At 43.8% G+C, this 25,328-nt stretch overlaps 1 protein-coding gene across 3 annotated transcripts in view; it reads right to left on the reverse strand.

The window, feature by feature from the left end:
* The window catches only part of LOC129624676 (ATP-binding cassette sub-family C member 4-like), a 169,568-nt gene extending 144,474 nt beyond the window's left edge, over positions 1-25,094 (reverse strand). Inside the window, exons 1-4 of one of the 3 annotated variants that reach the window (XM_055542844.1) lie at positions 23,804-25,086; positions 14,550-14,660; positions 13,917-14,037; positions 727-951 (exon numbers count right to left, since the gene is read on the reverse strand). In XM_055542844.1, coding sequence (XP_055398819.1) covers positions 727-951; positions 13,917-14,037; positions 14,550-14,660; positions 23,804-23,877 — 531 coding nt within the window. In that variant the 5' untranslated portion in view covers positions 23,878-25,086. Of the gene's footprint in view, positions 1-726; positions 952-6,335; positions 6,439-13,916; positions 14,038-14,549; positions 14,661-23,803 lie in introns of those variants that run through there. The other 2 variants (XM_055542846.1, XM_055542845.1) reach the window with 2 other exon arrangements.
* Positions 25,095-25,328: the final 234 nt, after the last annotated feature.

Here is a 25,328-nt window from a genome sequence, read left to right on the forward strand (position 1 = left end):
TGAATATGAGTAAATGGGCTATATAAAAATATAATCATTCCCTTTCTCAAACACATTCTGGTCTCCTATATTTAATTTTATAAATTAAATCTCCTAGATTTAATCCAATTACTGAAGTTCACTTTCAAATACAACTTTGATATAAATGAAGGTTTTAATTAACAACAACAACAACAAAATTTCCATCAATACTACTTTGGCATGAAAACACTGAAAATCAATGTGATATTTTTGGTACATATTTTTTAATTAGATTTTGTTACAAATTTAGTAGATATTGTGTAACAGCCTATGACTAAAAGTCATCAAAGGCAGTCTTGATCTGATCTCAATAGAAAAATTTTTATTATATATTTGTAAAGTTTGCTTAAAGGACAACAAACTTGGCTTGATGCAAATAAGCTTCTCTGCTTCTGTTCAGTCACTCAGTCATGTCCAACTCTCTGAGGCCCTATGGACTGTAGCCTGCCCGGCTCCAGGGAATTCTCCCGGGAAGAATATTGGAGTGGGTTGCCATTTCCTTCTCCAAGGGATCTTCAAGACCCAGGGATTGAACCTGTGTCTCCTGCATTGGCAGGCAGATTCTTTAACACTGAACCATCATCTGGAAGCCCTAGCAAAGTATAAATGATCCCAGTTACAAAATTTTTAATTTACAGAGAACTTTCCCAAAATATTTCTGATGCTTCAGGGGAGGTACACACCATGGTACCGAGTGACACTCACCTTGCGGTAGATCATGTGGCACACGGCTACCCTCAGCCTCATCCCCACACGCTGAATGTGGTATGAGTACAAGTGGTGCAGAACAGCCCACACGAGCACGCAGGCGCTCAGCCCTGCTGTGTAGCCGTAGGCTTCGTGCAAAGCAGCAGAATCATTGGGATCGTAGATTTCAACATAACTAACCATTTTCCCCAAAAATATGGGTTGAACTACTCTGGTGCCTTCCTGAAAGAAAAGAAAAAAAGCCTTAATTAGAAATGTTAGTTTCTCTTTACACAGATTTACTTTTATCATTAGCATGCTAAAAATACATTTTGACAAAATGATACATTCATGGCTAATTTAAAAGAAAAATATGCAGATTCACTATCTCCTATAAGACAAGTGGACAACAGTTTTAAGCTTAAGACAAAATTTTACATTCAAAAATAGTAAAGCCTTAGTATCATGCTTAGTGTAATGTGAATGCTCAGTAAATACCACAACCAGGCTCAATACCAACTGAGCCTTAAGATGAATAAGGAAAAAGGTGGCAGAAGAAGAATCTGCTTCCATATGAAGAAGCCTGTGGCAGCCTGCCCCTGTCCCCTGTATTCTTAATGTCCCAGCCCAATAGAAAGTCAACCTGGTTCAAATATGGGAGACATGCTTTTATTACCTTCTTTGTGAATCTTTATGAACTGAGACACTGGCACAAACACATCCACTCTTTTCCATCCCAAACTCCACATGTCTGTAGGTCAAGGGAATGGGAATCAGCTTCAGCTGGAATACCACAGAGAAACCAGGCTTGGCAGCTCTGCAGGCTCTCAGGTCCCGAGAGCACTGCCTCAATATGTCTCTACCCCCTAGAAGTTGGAATGTTCCTTGGAGTGAAAAATTAAATATGGTGGAGGTCAAGCTAAAAAAAATCATGTCTTCCGTGGTTCTCCATCCACCATTCACTGCAGTTGGTGGTTTGGAAGAAATGTTCCCAATCCTCTCTTCCCCAAGGTTAAACCAATTCACTCAGGGTGCACTGAGGCTTCCACTCTGAGTAAGACTTAGGGAAAGCAAGCTTCTTTCCCAAAGAAAAAGGCAAAGAAACAGCAACACCTACCCACCCTGCCAAACAGCCACTTTGCCCCAGAACTTACTCCCTCCCTCTAGTCACTCCTTTCTCCCCAGGTCCCCTTCTTTCTCCACCATCAAAGAAAACCAAACACTCAATGAATCCAAGTCACCAAAAGTAAATACCTTGACCCTCAACATCATTTCCTCCACAGACTTCTCAAAAGACAAAATGCCAAAAGTTTGGAAGTCTTTCAGGAACAGGGCTTTTCCTTTTCTGGCAATCCCGCCTTATTAGCATGGACAGGGGAAGCTTGGCTTACCTGACAGATTTGCTTTGATAGCCCTCTTCTGTCTGTCTGAAGCTGAGGAACGCACACACAAGAGGAGGGAAGGAGAATCCGTAACACCAAACACCAAAAAACTAAGCATTTCCTGCTCAGCCAACTAGTGCCTAATTAGGATATTTATCAAAAGATGTCCCCATCCCTCATATGGGGGTCTCATTAAACCTTAGCATTCCTGTCTTGTTCTACACAAATGGACACACACACATTCACAGGCTGCACCAACTGCCTCTCCCTCCATGAAGTCATGGAAATTTTCATCTACTATAGAGGATAAAGGAAACACTATTTAGTTGAAGAGGTATAAGTAAGATGATCAGTCTGGAGTAAAATGGCCAGTTCTGATACCTTTCCGCCATGTTCTGTCACCCATTCCAAGAGGCACAGAGAGCTCATGGAAGAGTCCCTCATAAAATGGATTGTCAAACACACTGTTTATAGAGTTTTCCTGAGATGGAAATGTGGATGCTCACACAGAGAAGCAAGAACATCAAACTGTGCACACAGGCAGTCCCAGCTCAGGTATGGCCAAGGGCAGTCCAGTGCTGCAGCCACAAACCACCAGAATCCCAGCAGTAATATCTGCCATCCCAAACTTTCCTAAAACTTATGATTCTCTTTGGGAATCACTGTTGCCTGTTACTCAGGTCTCCATTTCAGCTAACATCCTTGTGATTACAGGAGAAATAAAAGTAATGTCACTCACCAAACAGAGTATGGATAAATGCAACAAATCCAGCAATAAAGAGTGTAAATAAAGGCAGGTCTCTACTGCCTAAGCGTATCTGGAGTTTTTCACTGAGAAACAAAATTTAATAACCCAGTTGAGGGACTTCCCTGGTGGTCCTTTAGATAAGACTCCACACTCCCAACATAGGGGACTTGGTTCGACCCCTGGTCAGGGAACTAGATCCCGCATGCAGCAAATAAGACCTGGTACAGCCAAAAAATAAAAAACAGTTGGAGAAATAGCCTCATTAAGGTATAATGCCAGTTTATGGCTCATATCTTCCACTCATCTGTCAATTCTTTTTATTCTTCATAATGATTATTATTTAATTGGAATAGAAAATTTGTTATCTTTCAAAAAGATAACAAAGGATTTCAAACATGAAGTGTTACTGATGCAGTTTGGGAGGAGAGTCATTTATTATTCTTAAGCACTATTTTGGGACTTCCTCCAATGGCTCAGTGGTAAGGAATCCATCTCAACACAGGAGTCACAGGAAATGCAGGTTTGATCTCTGAGTTGAGAAAATCATCTGGAGGAGGAAATGGCAACCCACTCCAGGATTCTTGCCAGGATAATCCCATGGACAGAGAAGCCTGGTGGGCTACAGTCCCTGGGGTTACAAAGAGTCGGACACAACTGAGTGAGCACACATGCACAACTTTGCCTCCAGCAAGGAGCAGTCACAGCAATTCAGAGATGTGATGAAAAGTATAATGTACAAGGAATTTCCATCCTGGCATAAGTTGCAACTATGGAAAACAGAAAATTGATATTATGCTCCATATGAAAAATAGCAGCAAGTAAAAATAAATTTTCCAGTACTGTCTCTCAAACAGAAAAAACAGAAAACAAAACAGTGAATAGCACAAAATTGTGAAAACAAAACCCCAAGTACATATAGAGAGAAAGAATACACATATTAAATATGATTCTTCAAAGCTTCTAGAACAACACAGGACAGAAGTTATTGAAGTCATCAAAGGTAGACTGAGTAGATCTGTCCCCTCCACACACAAAGAAAGGTTAAATGAACAGTCATTTAATAGGACAGCTGGCAGCAGCACTTGTAATCTGTGAATGTTTCCATTTCTGACATTTGGTAAAACTGACTGAGGCAAACCAGGCAAAAGATTTTCCAGCTACCAGAAGATTAACTCCTGCATATGCTCGATGTTCTGTTCTGAGTATTAACTCCAAGTGAAACAGTGGTGTGAATCCCAAGGATAGACCGAATTTCATAAGACTCTGCTTGTCTTGGAGAGTCTCTCAGAGAGGCAAGGAGTGGCTGTGGCTCACCCTGGGGACACAGACACTGGTGGCAGCCATTCCCGGGAGCTGCCCCCACCACGTGTACACTGCTGTGGGCAGACACCACCAAGGAAATCTCTCATCTGTACACTCCTGATTCTCACCGTCAACTAAAAAGAAATAAAACAACTGAGAAAATATTCATTATCAACCATGAAGCTAACCATACTGAAATTTTCTTGATCAGCAGGAACGAGGTCAAACACTGTCCCTTAAACCCTTCCTCTTTGACATAAATCTATGATCACATGTATATTCTTTCCACAAACCAATTGAGAATATAGTTCTTATTCTTTCACAAGAATTCTTCACAACTCTGAAATCATAAAGGATCTTTAAAAGAGCAGAATTTATTTATTTATTTATTTTTTAATTTAATTTTATTTTTTAAGCTTTACATAATTGTATTAGTTTTGCCAAATATCAAAATGAATCCGCCACAGGTATACATGTGTTCCCCATCCTGAACCCTCCTCCCTCCTCCCTCCCCATACCATCCCTCTGGGTCGTCCCAGTGCACCAGCCCCAAGCATCCAGTATCGTGCATCAAACCTGGACTGGCAACTCGTTTCATACATGATATTTTACATGTTTCAATGCCATTCTCCCAAATCTTCCCACCCTCTCCCTCTCTCTCAGAGTCCATAAGACTGTTCTATACATCAGTGTCTCTTTTGCTGTCTCGTACACAGGGTTATTGTTACCATCTTTCTAAATTCCATATATATGCGTTAGTATACTGTATTGGTGTTTTTCTTTCTGGCTTACTTCACTCTGTATAATAGGCTCCAGTTTCATCCACCTCATTAGAACTGATTCAAATGTATTCTTTTTAATGGCTGAGTAATACTCCATTGTGTATATGTGCCATAGCTTTCTTATCCATTCATCTGCTGATGGACATCTAGGTTACTTCCATGTCCTGGCTATTATAAACAGTGCTGCGATGAACATTGGGGTACACGTGTCTCTTTCCCTTCTGGTTTCCTCAGTGTGTATGCCCAGCAGTGGGATTGCTGGATCATAAGGGAGTTCTATTTCCAGTTTTTTAAGGAATCTCCACACTGTTCTCCATAGTGGCTGTACTAGTTTGCATTCCCACCAACAGTGCAAGAGGGTTCCCTTTTCACCACACCCTCTCCAGCATTTTTTACTTGTAGACTTTTGGATCGCAGCCATTCTGACTGGTGTGAAATGGTACCTCACAGGAAAATATTAGCAAGGTGAAAAGACAGCCTTCAGAATGGGAGAAGATAATAGCAAATGAAGCAACTGACAAACAACTAATCTCGAGAATATACAAGCAACTCCTACAGCTCAACTCCAGAAAAATAAATGACCCAATCAAAAAATGGGCCAAAGAACTAAATAGACATTTCTCCAAAGAAGACATACAGATGGCTAACAAACACATGAAAAGATGCTCAACATCACTCACTATCAGAGAAATGCAAATCAAAAGAGCAGAATTTAATACCACAACATCCATTATTCAGGATTCTCTGAGAGTCTGAGTCTCTGAGGCAGACTTTTTATTTTGGCCACACCATGTGGCATGCAGAATCTTAGTTCTCCAACCAGGGATCAAAAACCCTCACATCTGCACTGGGGGCATAGAGTCTTAACCACCAAGCTTCGACTGCCAGAGAAGCTTGTGGTAGCCATTTCTTGACAGAGACCTTGGTATTCAGCCTCCTGAAAGCACCTGATATTGGGTCTCACCTTTTGCTTCTTAGGATAACTTCTTGCAGGGTTAGGTTAGAAACTAGAACTTCTGCAGTGGATAGAATCCCTTCTCCAAGTTAATGTACTTGAAACATTTCTCACCCAATTTCCCCATATCTCATTCATGGAAATAAAGACACAAAAATAGAAACAAGCTAACAAAGAATGGCAACCCACTCTGGTGTTCTTGCCTGGAGAATCCCAGGGACAGCGGAGCCTGGTGGGCTACCGTCTATGGGGTCACACAGAGTCGGGCACGACTGAAGTGACTTAGCAGCAGCAACAAAGAAAAACACTTGAGTGAAACATATAAGCAGAAAAGAGTGAGCTTGTAGGAAAAAATTGAACAGGCAGTTAATCTTTAGAACTGGGGGAGTTTTAAAGTGGAGTTGAGAAAAATCCAGAGATAAGGAGGAAAAGCAGTAAATCTGGGAAATCATACCCACCAGCATTCTAGATATCCTAGCCTTCACTCATCTTTAACACGGTGGTCTTCATCCTGACTGCACCTTAGCATCACCTGGGTGGGGATAAGGGCACTCTGATGCCCGAGGCCCAGCCGCCAGAAATTGGTTCAGGTTCAACTGCTTAGGGATGAAGCCTGAAGATTCCTCTCCCTGGAAGATTCTGGAAGCTGAAACTAACCCCATGTAAGCATCTGCTAAACTTCATTCTTGCACTGTCTTGGCAGCTGAGCCTGGAATGGCTACAGACCTGCTCTGAAGGAATTACAACGATCACAGAGTTCTAATCAGAGTTCCATGGCACATTTCATGCTTCCAGAAAAATCCTTATAAACCCAAGTCCAGAGATTACGGTATTGAAATTTTCATTCGGCACAGTAGGAAAAATAAAATTTCAAATAAAACTATATTTAAAAACATTAATAAAAAGATGAGTCAAAATTAGCCTGAAAAGTTATCCCTAAAAGGAGAAGGAGAATTAGAATAGAGCTAACGAGGATATCAGCCTTCTTTAAAAGTAGCCTTGTCTTGATTTTGGAATCATGAAAACATTATACAGAATTATAATCATAAAATAACTAATATTTTAAAAAGCAATTCCTAAAATTTCAAAGTAAATTTAAATAAAAGTACCTAAATATCTACCCATCCTGTTGGTTCACAGAGCCGTACAAAAAAGAACTATCAAAAGTGATTTTAAACAAAACATTTTGAAAACACATTCTCTGCATCATACACCCACATGAAGACAATATGAACTGCAAAAAGATAAATCTTATAGTGTTTTCAGAAGTCACATTATAAGAAAAAACAAATGAATAATTATGTTGACATCAATGAGAATTGGGCTTAGACTTGGGACAAAGAGAATAGATGATGGGAGAAAAGAGATACAGATGTAAGCACAATAAGATGAAGTAAAAACACTAGTGTCCTGCATCTGACTTGGATTGGAAACACCCATGTAAACATATTTGTTTACCTTAAAAAATGTATTCTAACTTTGTCTGATGGAAAATAGCCAAGAAACAATGCTGCTGCTGCTAAGTCGCTTCAGTCGTGTCCAACTCTGTGTGACCCCACAGACGGCAGCCCACCAGGCTCCGCCGTCCCTGGGATTCTCCAGGCAAGAATACTGGAGTGGGTTGCCATTTCCTTCTCCAATGCATGAAAGTGAAAAGTGAAAGTGAAGTCGCTCAGTCTTGTCTGACTCTTCGCGACCCCATGGACTGCAGCCCACCAGGCTCCTCCGTCCATGGGATTTTCCAGGCAAGAGTACTAGGAGTGGGGTGCCATTGCCTTCTCTGCCAAGAAACAATAACCAAGAGCAATAAGCTCTTCTAGTACCCAGACTACAGTCTTTAAATACCATTTCACAGTAAAAGAAGACAGGGCTGCTTGGAGAAATGGATGATTCCAGGGCTGAGCAAATGCTGTACAAAATGAACTAGAAATATTCTGTCGTATCAGAAAGCAAAAAACAAAACAAAAGACATGAAAAAAAATAAAGAAAAACTAGCCAAGACTTCTAGAGTATGTGCAAAAGACTTAGGACCCAACCTGAATATACTCCTACTGCCCAAATATGGCCAAAGGTTGACACAAGCATAACAAATGAAATGGACTGAAGCCGATCAGAAATGCTTAAATCCATGAGCGCAAACCGACAGTCACAAAACCAAACCAAACAAACAACAATAAAAACTTACTAGCCCCTCTCCTCACTAGAGGAGAACCAACTGATCATTTTGAAAACAGGTTTTAAAAACTGAAATTATTTTCCCCTACTCTCCCTATAAATACTATAGGTGAGTGTTAACCAAAGTGCTTAAAACATCTCCATTTTGCAACCCTTAATAAATTAATGGACCTTTAGCAAGGATCATGATTGGCTCCAACCTCACACACACATACACACGCACACACACAAAAGATGTTATGTACCTTATAATGGATATATACAACCCTACCTCCTACATAGATGAAAGGGGTGAAGAAAATCCAAATAAGCTACATCCAACTTCTAGACCTAAACACCAACCTAAGGTGCCAGAGGAACATGTGAATTGACACAGAGGGAGAAGCGATCAGCCAAATCCAGGCTGTGGGAATCTCTAGAGGACAAACAACCTAGAGGCTCGGGGTGGAGGGGAACAGAAAGGCAATCTGAATAACCTGTGTCAGCCAAGTGTAACTTATTTAATACTGCCTCAAACAGAAGAGGGGAAAAAGACAACTGTGAGCACTGGCTAGATATTAAATGTTAATGATATTAAAGTTAATATTTATGCTAAATATGTTTAGTGGGGGAGATTCCATATCTTTTAAAGATGCACACTAAAATATTTATGGATAAAAATGATACGATGTCTTGGAACTGCTTTAAAATAATCTTGGGAAGTAAGAGTGAGTTTCAGAAGAATCGAGACTGCTCATTATGGCAATTATTGAAGCTGGCTTAGGGTGACGTAGGGGCTTATTTCCCTTTACCCTTCTGCGTTCTTAGCTTAGGATCTCTGTAATAAATGACAGAATAGCAAGAGAAAATCAAACAGAAGTTTATTCATATGTATATTTCTGATACACATGTGAAATATCAAGAAGAACTGAGTAACTCTCTGAGATGGCCCAAGCCATCACCTTAAATACCGTCCCCAGCTAAAGACTAAAGATAAGGTGATAGGGCACCTATGAGAGGTTAATAGGAAAAGCAGCTTAAACTACAGTAGGGTTGGGTTTGTTATGCAGATTTCATCCTTCTTGAAGACTGTCCTTCAACAGGATTCTTCTGTGATTAAGAGCCATCCTTTTTTTTCTGGTACAGAGAGGGAGACACCTTTACAAATGGAGACTTCCTTTATCAGTGTAAATGTCCCTTAGAAGAATAACTTCTACTCTGTCTTCAGAGTTTCTCCTGTGTCTATTTCTGAAAAACACAATCAACTCACAACAATCTTTCTGCCAGAGAGCCCTATTCTGGAGTGACACATTATGCTACCCTTTCAGTCTATTCTATTTTTGTATTTTTGAAATGTTCTTAAAAATCTACAGGAAATTAAAACAAAACAAAACAAAACACTATAGAAAGCAGTTGACAGAGGAGCACAGAGCTGTTGCTAGAAAAGCAGCTCCTCCTGGCTCTGAGCCTCAGTGAAGGCTGTGGGAGGAGAGGACAGAACACAGAGAACATGGGTCTAGCAGTCAGAACACCGCGCCTCAGAGACCAGGTCGGCCACCTGAGAGTCACATGACCCCGAGCCAATCGTGTGCCCTCCTGGGCCTCCGGGTCTTTATCTGTGAAAATACGGGCCTTGCCTCCCTTGGAGGAATCCTGGGGCAGCTAAACGAGCTACAACAGCTCAGAGAGCTCTGAAACCACCATAAAAACAAGGGTTTTTCATCACTTTATTATTAGAAGTCCTGGTAAGAGATTTACTCTATTCTTAATGGCAGAGCCTGGTTTCACAAAGGGCTTGGAGAACTCCTTGTTGCTCACAGGTGGTCACAGTGGAATAAGAACTCTTGAGAAAAGCCATGTGTAAAGCCAAATTTTCTAGACTGCAATTTGTTTCACTTCTAAGCAGATAGCTAAAATTTTTAACCATTATGAATGCAATCTTTTAAAAATAGTCTCCTACCTCCCTAACTACAGAATGAAAATGGATTGAAGAGGGTGGAGGAAACAAGTGAAACAGGTGAGGGAACTTAAGAGGTACAAACTCCAAATTATAAAATAAGTAAAAGGGGATTGGGGGCAAAAAATAAATATATAAAAGTTTAAAAAATAAATAAATCACAGGATTATAATATACAACACAGGAAATATATTCAATAATATTGGAATAATTTTGCATGGTGACAGTTGGTAACTAAACTTATCATGTACCATATAAAATATTAAATCACTAATGATGTATACCAGAAACTAATATAACATTGTAAGCCAATCATACTTCAATTTAAAAAAATTGTTTTAATTTTACATTAAAAACTTACATATGCTTAGAAAAAGAAAAGAAGATGGATATAAAACCCCAATTTATAACTCAAGGTCATCACTTTGGACATTACCAACATCTAATGGCTAATGCTATGCTCTCAGGAACCAGCAGGGCGCACACAGCAGGTGTGCTCGGCAGGTCCTCTTCTGCTTGGCTCAAGGCCCCCTCCTCCTCTCCCTTGCTGTGTGGTCCTCAGTGGTTGCTCTCAGCCCACAGTGTCTTTGCCACCAACAGCCACTCCTCAGCCTCCTGGGTTGAGCAAAGTGAGGGACACATGGAAGAAAGGATTGGGAAATAAATGCAAAGACCACTCAGCTCTTGGGGAACCAGCCGTGAGTCGAGGCACAAAGCCCACTGTGGGATGCAGAGGATTCTGTTTACTTCCTGCCCATCAGCTGAGCTCCAAAGTGAACATTTACACACACACGTGCTTCCCACAGCCTCCACCTGGACCAGAGACCATCAGCAAAAGTGGCTTCAAACAAAGGCCAAGTGACCAGACAAGGCTGGGCCACTTCTAAGAGTCCTAAGAAAAGGACACAACTCCTGGCAACACCTCCCCTCTCAGGGGAAGGGACTGGGTGAACCCACTCTGGCTCTCTGAGGTCACCCCACTTACACACCAGCAATGGAGACCTTACCTTTCAAAGAGAGGCACTAATGACCAGGGGAGGTGGTCTCTGTGACTCAGGCCCAGGCAGAGGCTTCAGGCGCTTCCTTTCCACCCTGAGGGCCCTGGGCAGGTGGGGACCTGTCCTCTCCACCCACAGTACCCGTGGAGGTGCACACAGGGGCCAGGGGTGCTGGGAGCTCTCCAGCTGTTCTGTTCTAATTAGGGGTGACCGGCAAGTGCTCCTTATCCTGGTACTTATTTCTCTGAGAGGAAGAGATACTCCTCAGTTCTCACAGGACAGCCCATGGAATTCTCCAGGCCAGAATACTGGAGTGGGTAGCCTTTCCCTTGTCCAAGGGATGTTCCCAACCCTGGGATCGAACCCAGGTCTCCCTCATTGCAGGCAGATTCCTTACCAGCTGAGCCATGAGGGAAGCCCTTCTCACAGGACAGAGGTTTCATATATCAAAATCCTAAAAGCCTCACTCTGGACTGGCGTCACCCTGCTTTCTCCCACTGGTGCCGCCAGGAGTACCTGGGAGGCCCTGTTCGTGCTGTGGGTGGAAAGACCACACTGCTTGGGATCATGGATGATCCATGGGGCATTCTGTGCACCTGAGGGATTAAAAGAGGGCCGGAGATCAAAAAGGAAACATGTTTGTGTTTTAGAAAATCCTGGGCTGAGTTTAGATTTCCACCATCTAAAATATAAAGAATAACAAGCAGTATAGATTGATCACAACACGGGAAGTTGCTTCATAAAATCAATTATTAACTAACTAGCACTGCTGCTAGTGCTAGCAGTACTGCCACACAGATGAGCCCCTACATTTACGTCCTCTACTCCCCACTTCTCCGCCATGACCACCCAGAGACCAACCTCCTGAAAGGGCCCAGGGCTCTACCAGTTGCACCTTATGCAGCCCCAGGCCTGGCCTTCCTGGACCCCCAGCAGGAAGTATTACTGGGGCTGGACAACTTTGAAATCAACACTCCCAGCACCACAGTGGGGAGGATTCCATCTCAGGAAGAACCCCAGACCCTGTGGCCTCTCCCTCTATGTCTGCTTCTCCCATGAGCTGCCACAGCCAAGACCCAGGACTCATTAGAATGGGATCCATCCAAGGCTTAGCAACCCCACTCAAAGGGCTAACAGCCCAGAACAGCAAGAAAAACCAGTAGCTCAGTTCAAACCCAGCCACATGGGCTATGCTTTGAACCCACCTGACTTTAAGTCTCTTTGGCATCTGGTACCAAAGAGAAACTAGAGAACGAGGGACAGCAGAGAAAGACCTGCTCCAGGATATGATCCCAACATTAAACCCGGAGGCCACTCAACCAACCGGGCACCTGGCATGAGCCACAGGCAGACACCGAGGCCCCAGGGTTTCCTGATAAGCAGAATTCATGAGAGCTCTGCTGTGTGAGGTCAGGAAATCCTGCACAAACAGGCCACACCAGCTTGCCACCTGTGTATTTCAAACAGACTTACTGTGACTATGAGGAAATTCCATGACTGGGACAGCTGCACACGGGACAAAGAAGGGCTGGGGCAACCTGACGGGCTCCTGCTCCCTCTCCCACCCCTGTCCTTCACAAGGCACTGCAGTACCTAGGTGGTCAGTGCCCTCTCAAAGGTGGCACCCTGCCCCACATAACTGTCCCACCCTCTGGCACAATGGCCAATCCTCTTCTGAAATCAGTGAGAATTCTATCCCCTAGGACCATCCAGTCACCTGAGAGCTGACGGATTCTCTGGTCTCTCCAGTTGTATGGGGTGGACTTCACCTGCCCAGCTGCTCACTGCCCACAGTGGCAGTACCCTTTAGTCCAGCACAGCCTTTAAACAAGAGCCATGCCTCCCACCTGTAAACCACCTGGCCCACCCACCTCACCCCCAACACGATGGACTGAGGACAGCTCACACCTTCTCCACCTTCTCCACCCCTTTCTCAGCACCTGCATCTTCCACCCCTCCTGCTCTCATACTCACAGCCCGCCTGTGTCCCTAAGGCAGCACTAAGGGACCACGGAGAGCACGAGCCCCCCGGGGGGTCTGCAGCAGACCCCAGCAGGCTCAGCCAGAACAGGGGGCTGACAGCCCTGTGTCCCCAGGTGAACTGTCCTCTGGGGGATCTTGACCAAGGATCTTCAGGGTCATGGAGGTCACTGACATCACAGCTTTCCTCCTCTGGTTTGCCCTGCACATTCCCTCCTACACCCTTTGCCAATGCCAGGCTATCAGGACTCCCCCTTCAACCAGGAATCTGCTCCCACAACCAGGGAAAGAAAGCAGCGTGGAGGGTGCACAGAATTCACGGTGAAGCTGGAGCTCCTCCCCACGGGGGCTTTGCTCACAGTGCCAGCCCACGGGGAAGGGGGCAGCCTGGGGAAAGGTATGCTCTTAGGAGCTCTGGGCAGCTATGGTCCAGATGCAGGGCCCTGGGTTCTGTTCCCCTGGAAGAGGAGAGGCGATGGTATCTCCTTAGAAAAGCATTTATCAGATGTGACCTGGTCAAGGTAACAATTTTTACCTTGTTAAACTATAAATGAGTGCCATAAAATGTATGTTATTCTGGGCTCGGGTCCAGATTACCTTCCTCTAAATCACAGGGCACATATTGCCTGAGGCTGTTGGAATCTTCTTTTGGTCAAAGATCAGTCAGCATTTATACTGAACACCAGGAAATTTCTAACACAATATAAAATGTCTTTTATTTCAAGGCCATCCTTCCACAACACTCTTTAACCAGTTAAAAGAAGAATAGTAACCCCTGGAGTCCACTTCTCGCCATTCTAAAGATGAATACAACCTCTGAGCTCTCTCATGTTTCCATGAGGGTTTATCCTCAGACCTCAGACCACTGGCCTCTCTCCCCACCGGCCCCGTCCACCTCAGTACTGAGACACATACACCAAAAAGCAGCGCACAGTATGAAAATCTTTTACCTCAAGAAATGTAAACATTCCCCAAATTAAATAGGATTTCCAGTAACACTTTACAATTGCTTTCACTAAAGAGGGTTCCTGTCCATCCTTCTGGGCTCTCTTAACTTCTTGATCCCAGTACCTGTGATACAAAACAAAGCACAGTAAAGAACAGCGTGTCCACCAAAGGGAAAATGGGAGAGGGACAGAGTGGAAGATAAGCCTTCACTACAGGGCACTCTGTGGCTGCCCCAGAGATGCTGGCTACCTGCTTACAGGGCTCCTAAATGATAAGCAGTGCAGACTCTGAAGCACCAGAGAAACAGGCCTTGAGGGGAAAGTTCCAGATTCTGGAAACAAATTCCTGCCAAGATTTGCTGGACTCACAGGTCAAGAGCAGCTCAGGAGGACAGATTCCCTCCTCCAGGGACCCCACCTCAGGGGAGAGAGCTCGGCCTCCAGGGCCGTGGCTGTGGGCTCCCTCCACACCCACAGATGTACAGGGAATGTGGGCCTCCAAAGTGGGCTAAGCCCAGGGTCAACTGAGTGGCTGAGCGTGCAGTGTCAGGAGAGGAGTCAAAGCCTCCCCCAAACCTTTAGCCCCACGTGGAAATTCTCACCCTTTCTCCCCTTCTCCCTGATGTCTGTGCTCACCCTTGCAGCTCTTCTCCAAGGCACTGGGAGCGATCTTCTGGAAGCACCGAGTACATGTCATCTGGTTCTAATTTCCGTTTGTGACCAATTTTAAACAAGGGGTTTAGCCACCTGTTAAAAATTAAAGGAGAGTGACATATATCCAAATTACATATCTCTAATTAGAAACCTACATTCATGGACATTGTTAAAAAAAAAAAGTCTACATTTTAAATATATAAAGATATGGGGAAAATTAGATATATGCTTACAAACACACATACATTCTAGGTATGGGAAAGTCATGCTGGCTTATATATTACATAATTAAAGCAGCCTCTTTGTGGCCTACTGAACATACATTGTACCTCTGCTTTAATTATTAAGAAAAAAAATATGTTTAGAAATCAAAATAAAGTAACAGTGGTTCAGGCATGCAGAATAGAGCTGAATGGCCATTGTGGGTAAGGCTGCAGATATGTTCCTGTATTACTGAGGACTTAAATCTTCTGAAATGTATCAGATTGAAAGATGCCTACATGCGCTAGTGGTAAAGAATCTGTCTGCTAAAGCAGAGATGTAAGAGATGCTGGTTCGATCTCCAGGTTGGGAAGATTCCCTGGAGAAGGAAATGGAAACCCACTCCAGTGTTCAAACCTGGAAAATCCCATGGACAGGGGAGCCTGGTGGGCTACAGTCCATGGGGTCACAGTCGGACATGACTGAAGTGTCTTAGCACCAGTCATATTCAAAGCAGTTGTAAACTTGAGGTCTCAAGATCTCCTCAGATCAGTTGTCAACACAGAGAAGTTTTTGCTATGCTATGCTATGCTAAGTCACTTCAGTCATGGCCAACTCTGTGCGACCCTATGGACTGCAGCCTACCAGGCTCTTCCATCCATAGGATTTTCCAGGCAAGAGTACTGGAGTGGGGTGCCATTGCCTTCTCCACAGAGAAGTTTTTACAGGGAGTTATCTTATGGACACAACACCCTGAGTCTAACAGGATCTGGACCCTGAACTACTTACAGTCCTGTCAGACTCCCCTCAGCCAGAACACTCATGTGAGCCTCTTTCTGAACCCAACCTTCTGAAGACAACCTCAAGATAAGTAATAGCTTCCCAACTAAAATGTATTGATTCTTCTTATGGTCCTCCTCAGTATCACTCTCTGGAAAATTCATTTATTTTTAAAAGTAACATTCAAACATCCAAAAGGGCTGGGATTTTACTGACTGTTGGATCTGTCACCATCAGCCTCAGTCGGGGCTAGCCCACCAGACTTTCAGGGAACTTCAGCTGACAATATCACCAAACTACGGTTTAATTCCACCATGCCCAGGCTTCTTCCCAGGGACATCAGGGTTGCCCCATTGCCACCACTCCCCTGCAAAGGCCTATGTGTTAGTCAAATCCCTGTTTTCTGGGGGTCCAACCAACAGTTCACTATGAGCCCTCCACTGACAGGCATGGCCGACTCTAGATAGTTACCATGCTTAAGGGCTCTGGGGACAGGATCATACCAAACATGGAGGGCCCTGGCCATGTGCAAGTACCCTGGATGGGAGGGCGCCACCATGAGCCTAAACAAGACTCAATAAAATTCAAAGACAGTGTGTGTGCCCCTGAGGGATGTTTGTTCCTTGAGGACCGTGTAGCAAGGGCTACCCATGTTGGGCCATCAACTGTCTCCAAGAAAACTACCAGGGGACACTGGGCTATATGTGGTTCACACCCAGATCAAGGTTACATTCAGATTTTAATTACACTCGCACAACCTGTGAATCAAAGGGGGCCATTCATCTAGTCAGGAGGGGAGCTGGGCTGGTAATGGCAGTTGTCACTCTTGTAGGCTCCCTGCTGAGCCTAGCATGAGAAAGAATTTATAGTAACCAAAGTATAAAAAAAGAAGAAATTAAAAAAGTCAGAGACTGGCCTAGGTAAGTAGAGAACCCAGTTCTAACCTTAGAATGACAAAATCTTCACTAGACCCTCTGGCCCACATGACACTTGACCACTTCAAAGCTCTTGACTACCTGCTGGCTGATCAAGGGGGAATTTGTCCCCCAACCATTTCCTGTTGTTTTTATGTTAACACTAGTGGTCAGATAAAAGAGAGCACATCCCAATTGCCAGAGAAAACCACTTGCAGACAAAGACAAATATCATATGATACCACTTATACATGGAATCTTAAAAAGCAGTACAAATGAACTTACCTACCAAAGAGAAATAGAGTTACAGATATAGAAAATGAACTTATGGTTACCAGGGGGTAGGGAGGAAGGGACAAATTGGGAGACTGGGATTGACATACATAAACTACTATATACGTATCCAACCTCTTTGCAACCCCATGAACTGCAGCCCACCAGGCTCCTCTGCCTATGGGGATTCTCCAGGCAAACCAATACAATATTGTAAAGTAAAAATAATAATAATAATAAAAGAAGACAACACAATTTAAGAAAAAAAAAAAAAAAAAGAAGACCTGAGTGGGTTGCCATGCCCTCCTCCAGTGGATCTTCCCAACCCAGGGATCTAACCCAGGTCTCCTGCACTGCAGGTGGATTCTGTACGGTCTGAGCCACCAGGGAAGTATGTATAAAATAGATAACTAATAAGAACCTACTGTATAGCAGAGGGAACTCTACTCAATACTCTGTAATAGCCTTTATCTTTTTTAAAGAAAAGAACCTTTTAAAAACAGTGGATATATGTCTATTGATTTACTTTGCTGAAACTAACACAACATTGTAAATCAACTATACTCCAGTACAACTTTTTCTTTAATAGAGAGAAGGTCACTTGGCCAAATACTCAAAACAAGAAGGGCCTGGCTGAACAAATTTGTGACAGGAACAAAAGAAGGTTCCCCAGCTTCCTTGGGCTTCTAAGGTCATTCTTAGAACCCCTTACAGTTACTTTCCTTCTCTTGCCCTTTGGTCCATGATTCCTCAATTGTGTCATTAGTTTTATCTCTTAGAGAACTGAGACAATCAAGTGGCAGATGGTCTTTACCTAAGGCTATGAGCAATTGGGACTCTAGCCTGATAACAATCAGATTCATTTTGGTGGAATCAGGAGAAATCTGCTCCTCTAACCCAAAGTGAAAACAACACCCAGTTGTGGATGTGACTGGTGTTGGAAATAAAGTTCAATGCTGTAAAAACAATATTGCATAGGAACATGGAATGTTAGGTCCATGAATCAAGGTAAATTGGAAGTAGTCAAACAGGCAATGCCAAGAGTAAACATCGATATTTTAGGAATCAATGAACTAAAATGGGGTGAAGTGGACGAATTTAACTCAGATGACCATTATATCTACCACTGTGGGAAAAAGTCCCTTAGAAGAAATGAAGTAGCCATCATAGTCAACAATAGAGTCCAAAATGCAGTACTTGGGTGCAATCTCAAAAACAACAAAATGCTCTCTGTTCATTTCCAAGGCAAACTATCAATATCGTGGTAATCCAAGTCTATGTCCCAACCTGTAATGCCAAAGAAGCTGAAGTTGAATGGTTCTATGAAGACCTAAAAGACCTTCTAGAACCTTAGTTCTAGATAGGATATCACCCCAAAAAAGATATCCTTTTCATCATGGGGACTGACATGCAAAACCAGGAAGTCAAGAGATACCTGGAATAACAGGTAAATTTGACCTTGGTGTACAAAATGAAACAGGGCAAAGGCAAACAGATTTTTGCCAAGAGAACGTACTGGTCATAGCAAACACCCTTTGCCAACAAAATAAGAAAAGACTACACATGAACATCATCAGATGGTCAATACCAAAATCAGATTGATTATAGTCTTTGCAGCTGAAGATAGAGACAGTCTATACAGTCAGCAAAAACAAGACTGGGAGCTGACTGTGGCTCAGCTCACAAACTCCTTAGTGAAAAATTCAGTCTTAAATTGCAGAAAGTAGGGAAAGCCACTAGACCATTCAGATATGACCTAAATCAAATCCCTTATGATTATAGAGTGGAAGTGACCATAGATTTCAAGGGATTATATCTGATAGACAGAGGGCCTAAAGGACTATGGACAGAGATTAGTGACATTGTACAGGAGGCAGTGATCAAGACCATCCCCAAGAAAAAGAAATGCAAAAAGGCAAAATGGTTGTCTGAGGAGGCCTTACAAACAGCTGAGAAAAGAAGACAAGAGAAAGGCAAAGGAGAAAAGCAAAGATATACCCATCTGAATGCAGATTTCCAAAGAATAGCAAGGAGAGATACAAAAGCCTTCCTAGTGATCAAGGCAAAGAAATAGGAGAATATTAGAATGGGAAATACTAGAGATATCTTCAATAAAATTAGTGAAACTAAGGGAAAATTTCATGCTAAGATGGACACAATAAATGACAGAAATGGTATGAACATAACAGAAGCAGAAGATATTAAGAAGAGGTGGCAAGAATACACAGAAGAACTATACAAAAAAAGATCTTCATGACCCAGATAACAACGGTGGTGTGATCACTGGAAATAGCCAGACATCCTGGAATGCAAAGGCAAGTAAGCCCTTGGGAAGCATCACTATGAACAAAGGTAGTGGACTTGATGGAATTCTAGCTGAGGTATTTCAAATCCTAAAAGATGATGCTTTTAAATTGCTACGTTCAATATGCCAGCAAATTTGGAAAACTCAGCAGTGGCCACAGGACTGGAAAAGTTCAGTTTTCATCAATCCCAAAGAAAGGCAATGCCAAAGAATGTTCAAAGTACTGCATTCATGTCACATACTAGCAAAGTAATGCTCAAAATTATGCAATAGTACGTGAACCATGAACTTCCAGATGTTAAAGCTGGATTTAGAAAAGGCAGAGGAACCAGAATCAAATTGCCAACATCTGTTGGATCACAGAAAAAGCCAGAGAATTACAGAAAAGCATCTACTTCTGATTTATTGACTATTGCTAAGCCTTTGACTGTGTGGATCACAACAAACTGGAAAATTCCTCAAGAGACAGGAATACTAAACAAATTGACCTGCCTCCTGAGAAATCTGTACGCAGGTCAAGAAGCAACAGTTAAAACTGGACATGGAAAAAGAGACTGGTTCCAAATTGGGAGAATACAGCAAGGTTGTATTCTCTATTTCTGCTTTATTGACTATACCAAAGCCTTTGACTGTGTGGATCATAATAAATTGTGGAAAATTCTTCAAGAGATGGGAATACCAGACCACCTGACCTGCCTCTTGAGAAACCTGTATGCAGTTCAGGAACCAACAGTTAGAACTGGACATGGAACAACAGACTGGTCCCAAATAGGAAAAGGAGTACATCAAGGCTGTATGTTGTCATCCTGCTTATTTAACTTATATGCAGTGTACATCATGAGAAAGGCTGGGCTGGATGAAGCACAAGATGGAATCAAGTTTGCCGGAAGAAATTTCAATAACCTGAGATATGCAGATGACATCACCCTTGTGGCAGAAAGTAAAGAGGAACTAAAGAGCCTCTTGATTAAAGTGAAGGAGGAGAGTGAAAAGGTTGGCTTAAAGTTCAACATTCAGAAAACTAAGATCATGGCATCCAGTCCCAACACTTCATGACAAATAGATGGGGAAACAGTGGCTGACTATATATATATATATATATATATATATATATATATATATATATATATATATATATATATATATTTTGGCTCCAAAATCACTTCAGATGGTAATTGCTGCCATGAAGTTATGACCCATCTAGACAGCATATTAAAAAAGCAGAGACATTACTTTGTCAACAAAGGACCATCTAGTCAAGGCTATGGTTTTTTCCAATAGTTATGTATGGATGTGAGAGTTGGACTATAAAGAAAGCTGAGTGCAGAAGAATTGATGATTTTGAACTGTGGTGTCGGAGAAGACTCTTGAGAGTCCCTTGGACTGTAAGAAGATCCAACAGGTCCATCCTAAAGGAAATCAGTCCTGGGTGTTCATTGGAAGGACTGATGTGTTAAAGCTGAAACCCCAATATTTTGGTCACCTGATATAAAGAGCTGACTCATCTGAAAAGATCCTGATGTTGGGAAAGATTGAAGGCAGGAGGAGAAGGGGATGACAGAGGATGAGATGGTTAGATGGCATCACCAACTCAATGGACATGAGTTTGGGTAAACTCCGGGAGTTGGTGATGGACAGGGAGGCCTGGTGTGCTGCAGTTCATGGGGTCGCAAAGAGTTGGACACGACTGAGCAACTGAACTGACTGACTGAACTAATGGTAGAAAGTAAAGAAGAGCTAAAGAGCCTCTCAATGAAGGTGAAAGAGGAGAGTGAAAAAAGCTGGCATAAAACTTAACATTCAAAAGATGAAGATCATGTATCTGGTCCCATCACTTCATGGCAAATAAATGCGGAAACATGGAAACAGTGACAGACTTTATTTTGGAGGCTCTAAAATGACTGCAGATGGTGACTGCAGCCGTGAATTAAAAGACGCTTGCTCCTTGGAAGAAAAGTTATGGCCATCCTAGACAGCATATTAAAAAGCAGAGACATTACTCTGCTGACAAAGGTCTGTCTAGTCAAAGCTATGGCTTTTCCAGTAGTCATGAATGGATGTGAGGTTTGGACTATAAAGAAAACTGAGCACCGAAGAATTGATGCTTTTGAACTGTGCTTTGAAGAAGACTCTTGAGAGTCCCTTGGACTGCAAGGAGATCCTACCAGTCAATCCTAAAGAAAATCTTTCCTGAATATTCATTGGAAGGACTGACGCTGAGATTGAAACTCCAATTCTTTGGCCACCTGATGCGAAGAACTGACTCATTGGATAAGACCCTGATGCTGGGGAAGATTGAAGGCAGGGGGAGAAGGAGACAACAGAGGATGAGATGGTTAGACGACATCACCAACTCGATGGACATGAGTTTGAGCAAGCTCCAGGAGTTCACGATGGACTAGGAAACCTGGCGTGCTGCAGTCCATGGGATCACAAAGAGTCAGACAATTTGAGTGACTGAACTGAAGTGAACCCAACATGTAACAATGCCTACACTTAGCAGGTAGCAGGATCAGAAGATGAACCTTTGCCCCTTCAGAGTCCTTCAGTAATAAGGAACAGTAAAAAGGAAAGGCTGATGCCCTAGAAATATATCCCTGCCCCTCCCTCGAATGGAAACCAACTGCTCTTATCTGAGTTTCAGGCTCAATCATAAAAGGAAAGAAAAAAATAAGAACTGATTAGAACTAGGTAGGACCCAAATGGCAGAAGACTTAACATCTAGTAGACACAGAGCCTCATTATGCACCCACTGTAATATATAAGCACGATAAATGACACACCCACCAGGACCACTACAGTTGACAATGGCTATGACAACAAAGCAAAGAGCTCATACAAGGACTGAAAGGAGTGTTGCCTTAATTTTAGGTCCAAATCATACCGCATTATTGGGTAAGCCATGAATATTCCTCCCTCTCTTAACCTGATTCCCTTCCTTTTACTTCAACCCTCCTGTATACCCAGTTGGGCTGAGAGGTTGACTTGCAAACTAAGTCTGCACTTTTCCATTCTTTGGTCACTGAGCAAAGCTTGTGCTCTACCAGTCTCACCATCAGTTTACTAATTGGTTGGGGGAATCTGAGTGGAAAAAGAACCTCCCCATCATCATAAGGGGTCTCAGTCTGGGCCAGGACCCTGGAACAAGTCCAGGCAGCCAATTCCATGGCAAGCACAGCAGTTACATACACAAGAAACACAGATCCCAGAACCAGACTTCCTGGTTTGAGATCCCATTCCACCACTTACTAGCTGTTTGATGGTAGGCAACTACTCAACCTCTATGCTTCAGAGTCTTCAAGCATGAAATAAGAGGTAATAGCTCCTTCCTCCCCAGCAGGAAAACTGGAAATGGGTGCCAATGAAAATGGAAGTCTTCACCTTCCATTTCTATACACATACATTTTCAAAGTCAATAAATAAAATGTGCTTTGAGAGTTTCTTGCCCTACTTGACGTTAAGGAGACATTTGCCTACTTTGCTATTATTTATGGTAACCACACACATACTCCTTCTTCTAGGCCCCTCTTTCCTAAAGGGCAACCAAATAGCCAAGGGATGTAGCTGCATGCACTGAATACATCACCATCAAAACAAGCATAGGAGCTGCCATCCCCCTGGGGATCCCCTAGGCTGTCCAATAAAAGAAGTATCAGAATTTGTGGAAAAGATAAATGGGTTAGGGTCCAGAAACAAAAGACCTAATAATCACCCAAGTGTGATTAAAATCCAAAGGTTCAGGCCTGCATATCTGTAGTCCCAGCTATTAGATGAAGATTTCAATTCAGAGCTTCAGCTCTTTGCAGTGCTTTTCATCTCTGTGTTTCCTCCCAGCTCATGGACCTGTCAGTGGTTTCAGGACCAAAGGACTCCTGGGCAGGACCACCCGCATCAAGACCATGCACTGCTTCTCTGAAGGATAGAGATCTGGATAAGACCCCACAGGTTTCAGGGACCCCATTCCCAGGGTTTGGTTCTCAAAGATAGAAGTGGAGATATTCACAATAGGGCCAGGGCTGTGGTCAAATACACACTCTACTCCTGGCCATGTGTCCCAGGCAAAAGCAACACATGTTCCAGAATAACGTCCCCATTCATTTCATAAAAAAACAATAGTGTTTTGTACACACATGAAATTGGCCAAAACTAGGTACCAGGACATACAGGACCACACAGGGAGTGAAGGAGGGACAGAAAGAAAGACATGGCCATAGACAGGGGGAAAGAGGGAGCCCAGGGCAGTTGGAACTCAGATGTTCACCTAAGGAACATGGGAAGAGGTAGGCACATTATTGGAAGATGGCAAAGATGCAGGGCACTAAATAGATAAAGAAAATTGTTCACAAGCTGCTTGCTTGGTGGGGGGCAGGGGCGGAGGGGGGGTGGGGGGGGAGTTGCAGCTTATTTCAGAACTGACAGCGAATTCCTGAATGGTTCTGAGGCCACTGGATAAGGTGGAGAGTGGGGAGCCCTGTCCCTTCTCCTGCTGGGCAGTGACTCTCCCTGAGCAACCTCCTTGCCTTCTGCTCCTGCTGCATCAGCTCTCAGGCTCCAGGGCTGGCTGGGCGGAGAGCAGCAAGGCAGGGAGACTCAGTTCCCCTGACACCAGGTCCCTTGGTACCCCTCCCAACCCCACCCCTCCCAACCTCGCAACCCCACCGGCCCCAGGCTCCCAGGCACATTTGCTCGCTTTGTCCCTTGGTCCCCAACGGAAGCCGACAGTGTTGCACCCGTGGTGGAATGTCAAAGCTCAGGGCGCTCACCAGACAAACAGGCGCGAGCAGAAGTTCGCCTTCTGCAGCGGGCTGGTCTTCACCTCTGCAGACACGGGCAGCATCTTGTCGGCCAAGGCGGACACAGACCGGGGTCTCCCTGCTCAGGCGGCGGTGGGGCTCCTGCTGCTCCTGGACGCGCTGGTGGGGATGCTGGAGACTGGCCGCCTCGCAGGTCCACTGGGCCGGAGCCTGAGAACACCTGCTTCTGAGAGTGGAGCGCCCTTTGTGCACCAGGTCCGCCTCCCAAGACTGAGCGGCCTCCAGGGTCCACCTCTGAAGCACCCACTCTGTGCAGGTGCTGCCACAGGCATAGGATGGATGCAGCGTGCCACGTGTGGGGCTGCAGGACCAAGAGACACCCAGGTAGATGCTTCCAGAAGCCTCACGCAGGTGGGAGGCAAAGTTATCAGCTCTTTGATAAAGGCAGCAGGCTGACTGTGGGGCACAACCAGCCCAGCTCCCAGGAGCGCACCTGGCCGCAAACTCTGCGGAAGTTCCTGCTCTGAGCCCAGGCACTCATCCAGAAGGTGGAGAAGGGAGGCTCGGGCCCCGCCCATCTCTGCTGCTCAGAGGCTCCCCATGGGCTGCAGAGGAAACCTGGAGAAAGCTAGCAGAAGGAGATAGCAGCCTTCTCTCTGGGCCCTCTGCCCTCATCAAGACCAAATAAGGGCGCTGTGGGAAGTTCTCCAACTGTAATGAAGCAGAACCCAGTGGGGCCTTCCTGGGATAGATCCTACCCCCACCCCATGCCCTCTGCCTGTCTCCTGTTTGTAGAAAATCTTTAGTCTCCCAGGCCTCATCTGAATCACAAAAGGCTGGCTCAAGAATTAATGGCTGGAAAAATGTGAACACGTAAAAAAAAAAAAACACAACCTTTATCAATAGACTAGCCATACGGCAGTCACAAAATCTTTAGTTTTTCCCAGAAGGCTACAGAGAATATGTTTGGTGCACATTCCCAAGTTGTTTTGCAGATACTAAAAAGTCCACCAGGTGGAAGAAGTTAACTGCATGATGACCATGATAAACTGGAACCTAAGGATGTATGATGATAACCCCTGTTGCATTACCGTGCTCCTCAACATCAAGCAGAGAATACTGCATGAGCTAAATCAAGTACTCTCCACTCTCTCCCCTAGTCTGCCTTTAAAAAACCTCCCCTGAAATCCACTGGGGAGTTCCAGCCTTCTGAGCACGAGCATCCTTATTCCTTGCTTGACCCTTGCAATAAACCTTTCTCTGCTCAGAACGCCAACATTTCAGTTCATATCACCTCAGTGTACATTGGGCACAAGGGCTTGGTTTGGCCAATACAAACCAGGCACCAAACATTTGACAATGGCCAACAACAAGGTTTAGCATGTATTATGTTTGTAGAGCTATAAGACTTAAACAAATGTATTAGAATTACATTTAGATTACATTAGAATTAGATTAGAAGACTTCAAATGATTTCGAAACATGAATTCATGCTGTCATTGGAGATCGCTGCAACATGTGAGGTGTCTTGCAT

The sequence above is a fragment of the Bubalus kerabau genome, chromosome 12, assembly GCF_029407905.1.
Source record: "Bubalus kerabau isolate K-KA32 ecotype Philippines breed swamp buffalo chromosome 12, PCC_UOA_SB_1v2, whole genome shotgun sequence".
In the NCBI taxonomy this organism is placed as follows: Eukaryota; Metazoa; Chordata; class Mammalia; order Artiodactyla; family Bovidae; genus Bubalus; species Bubalus kerabau.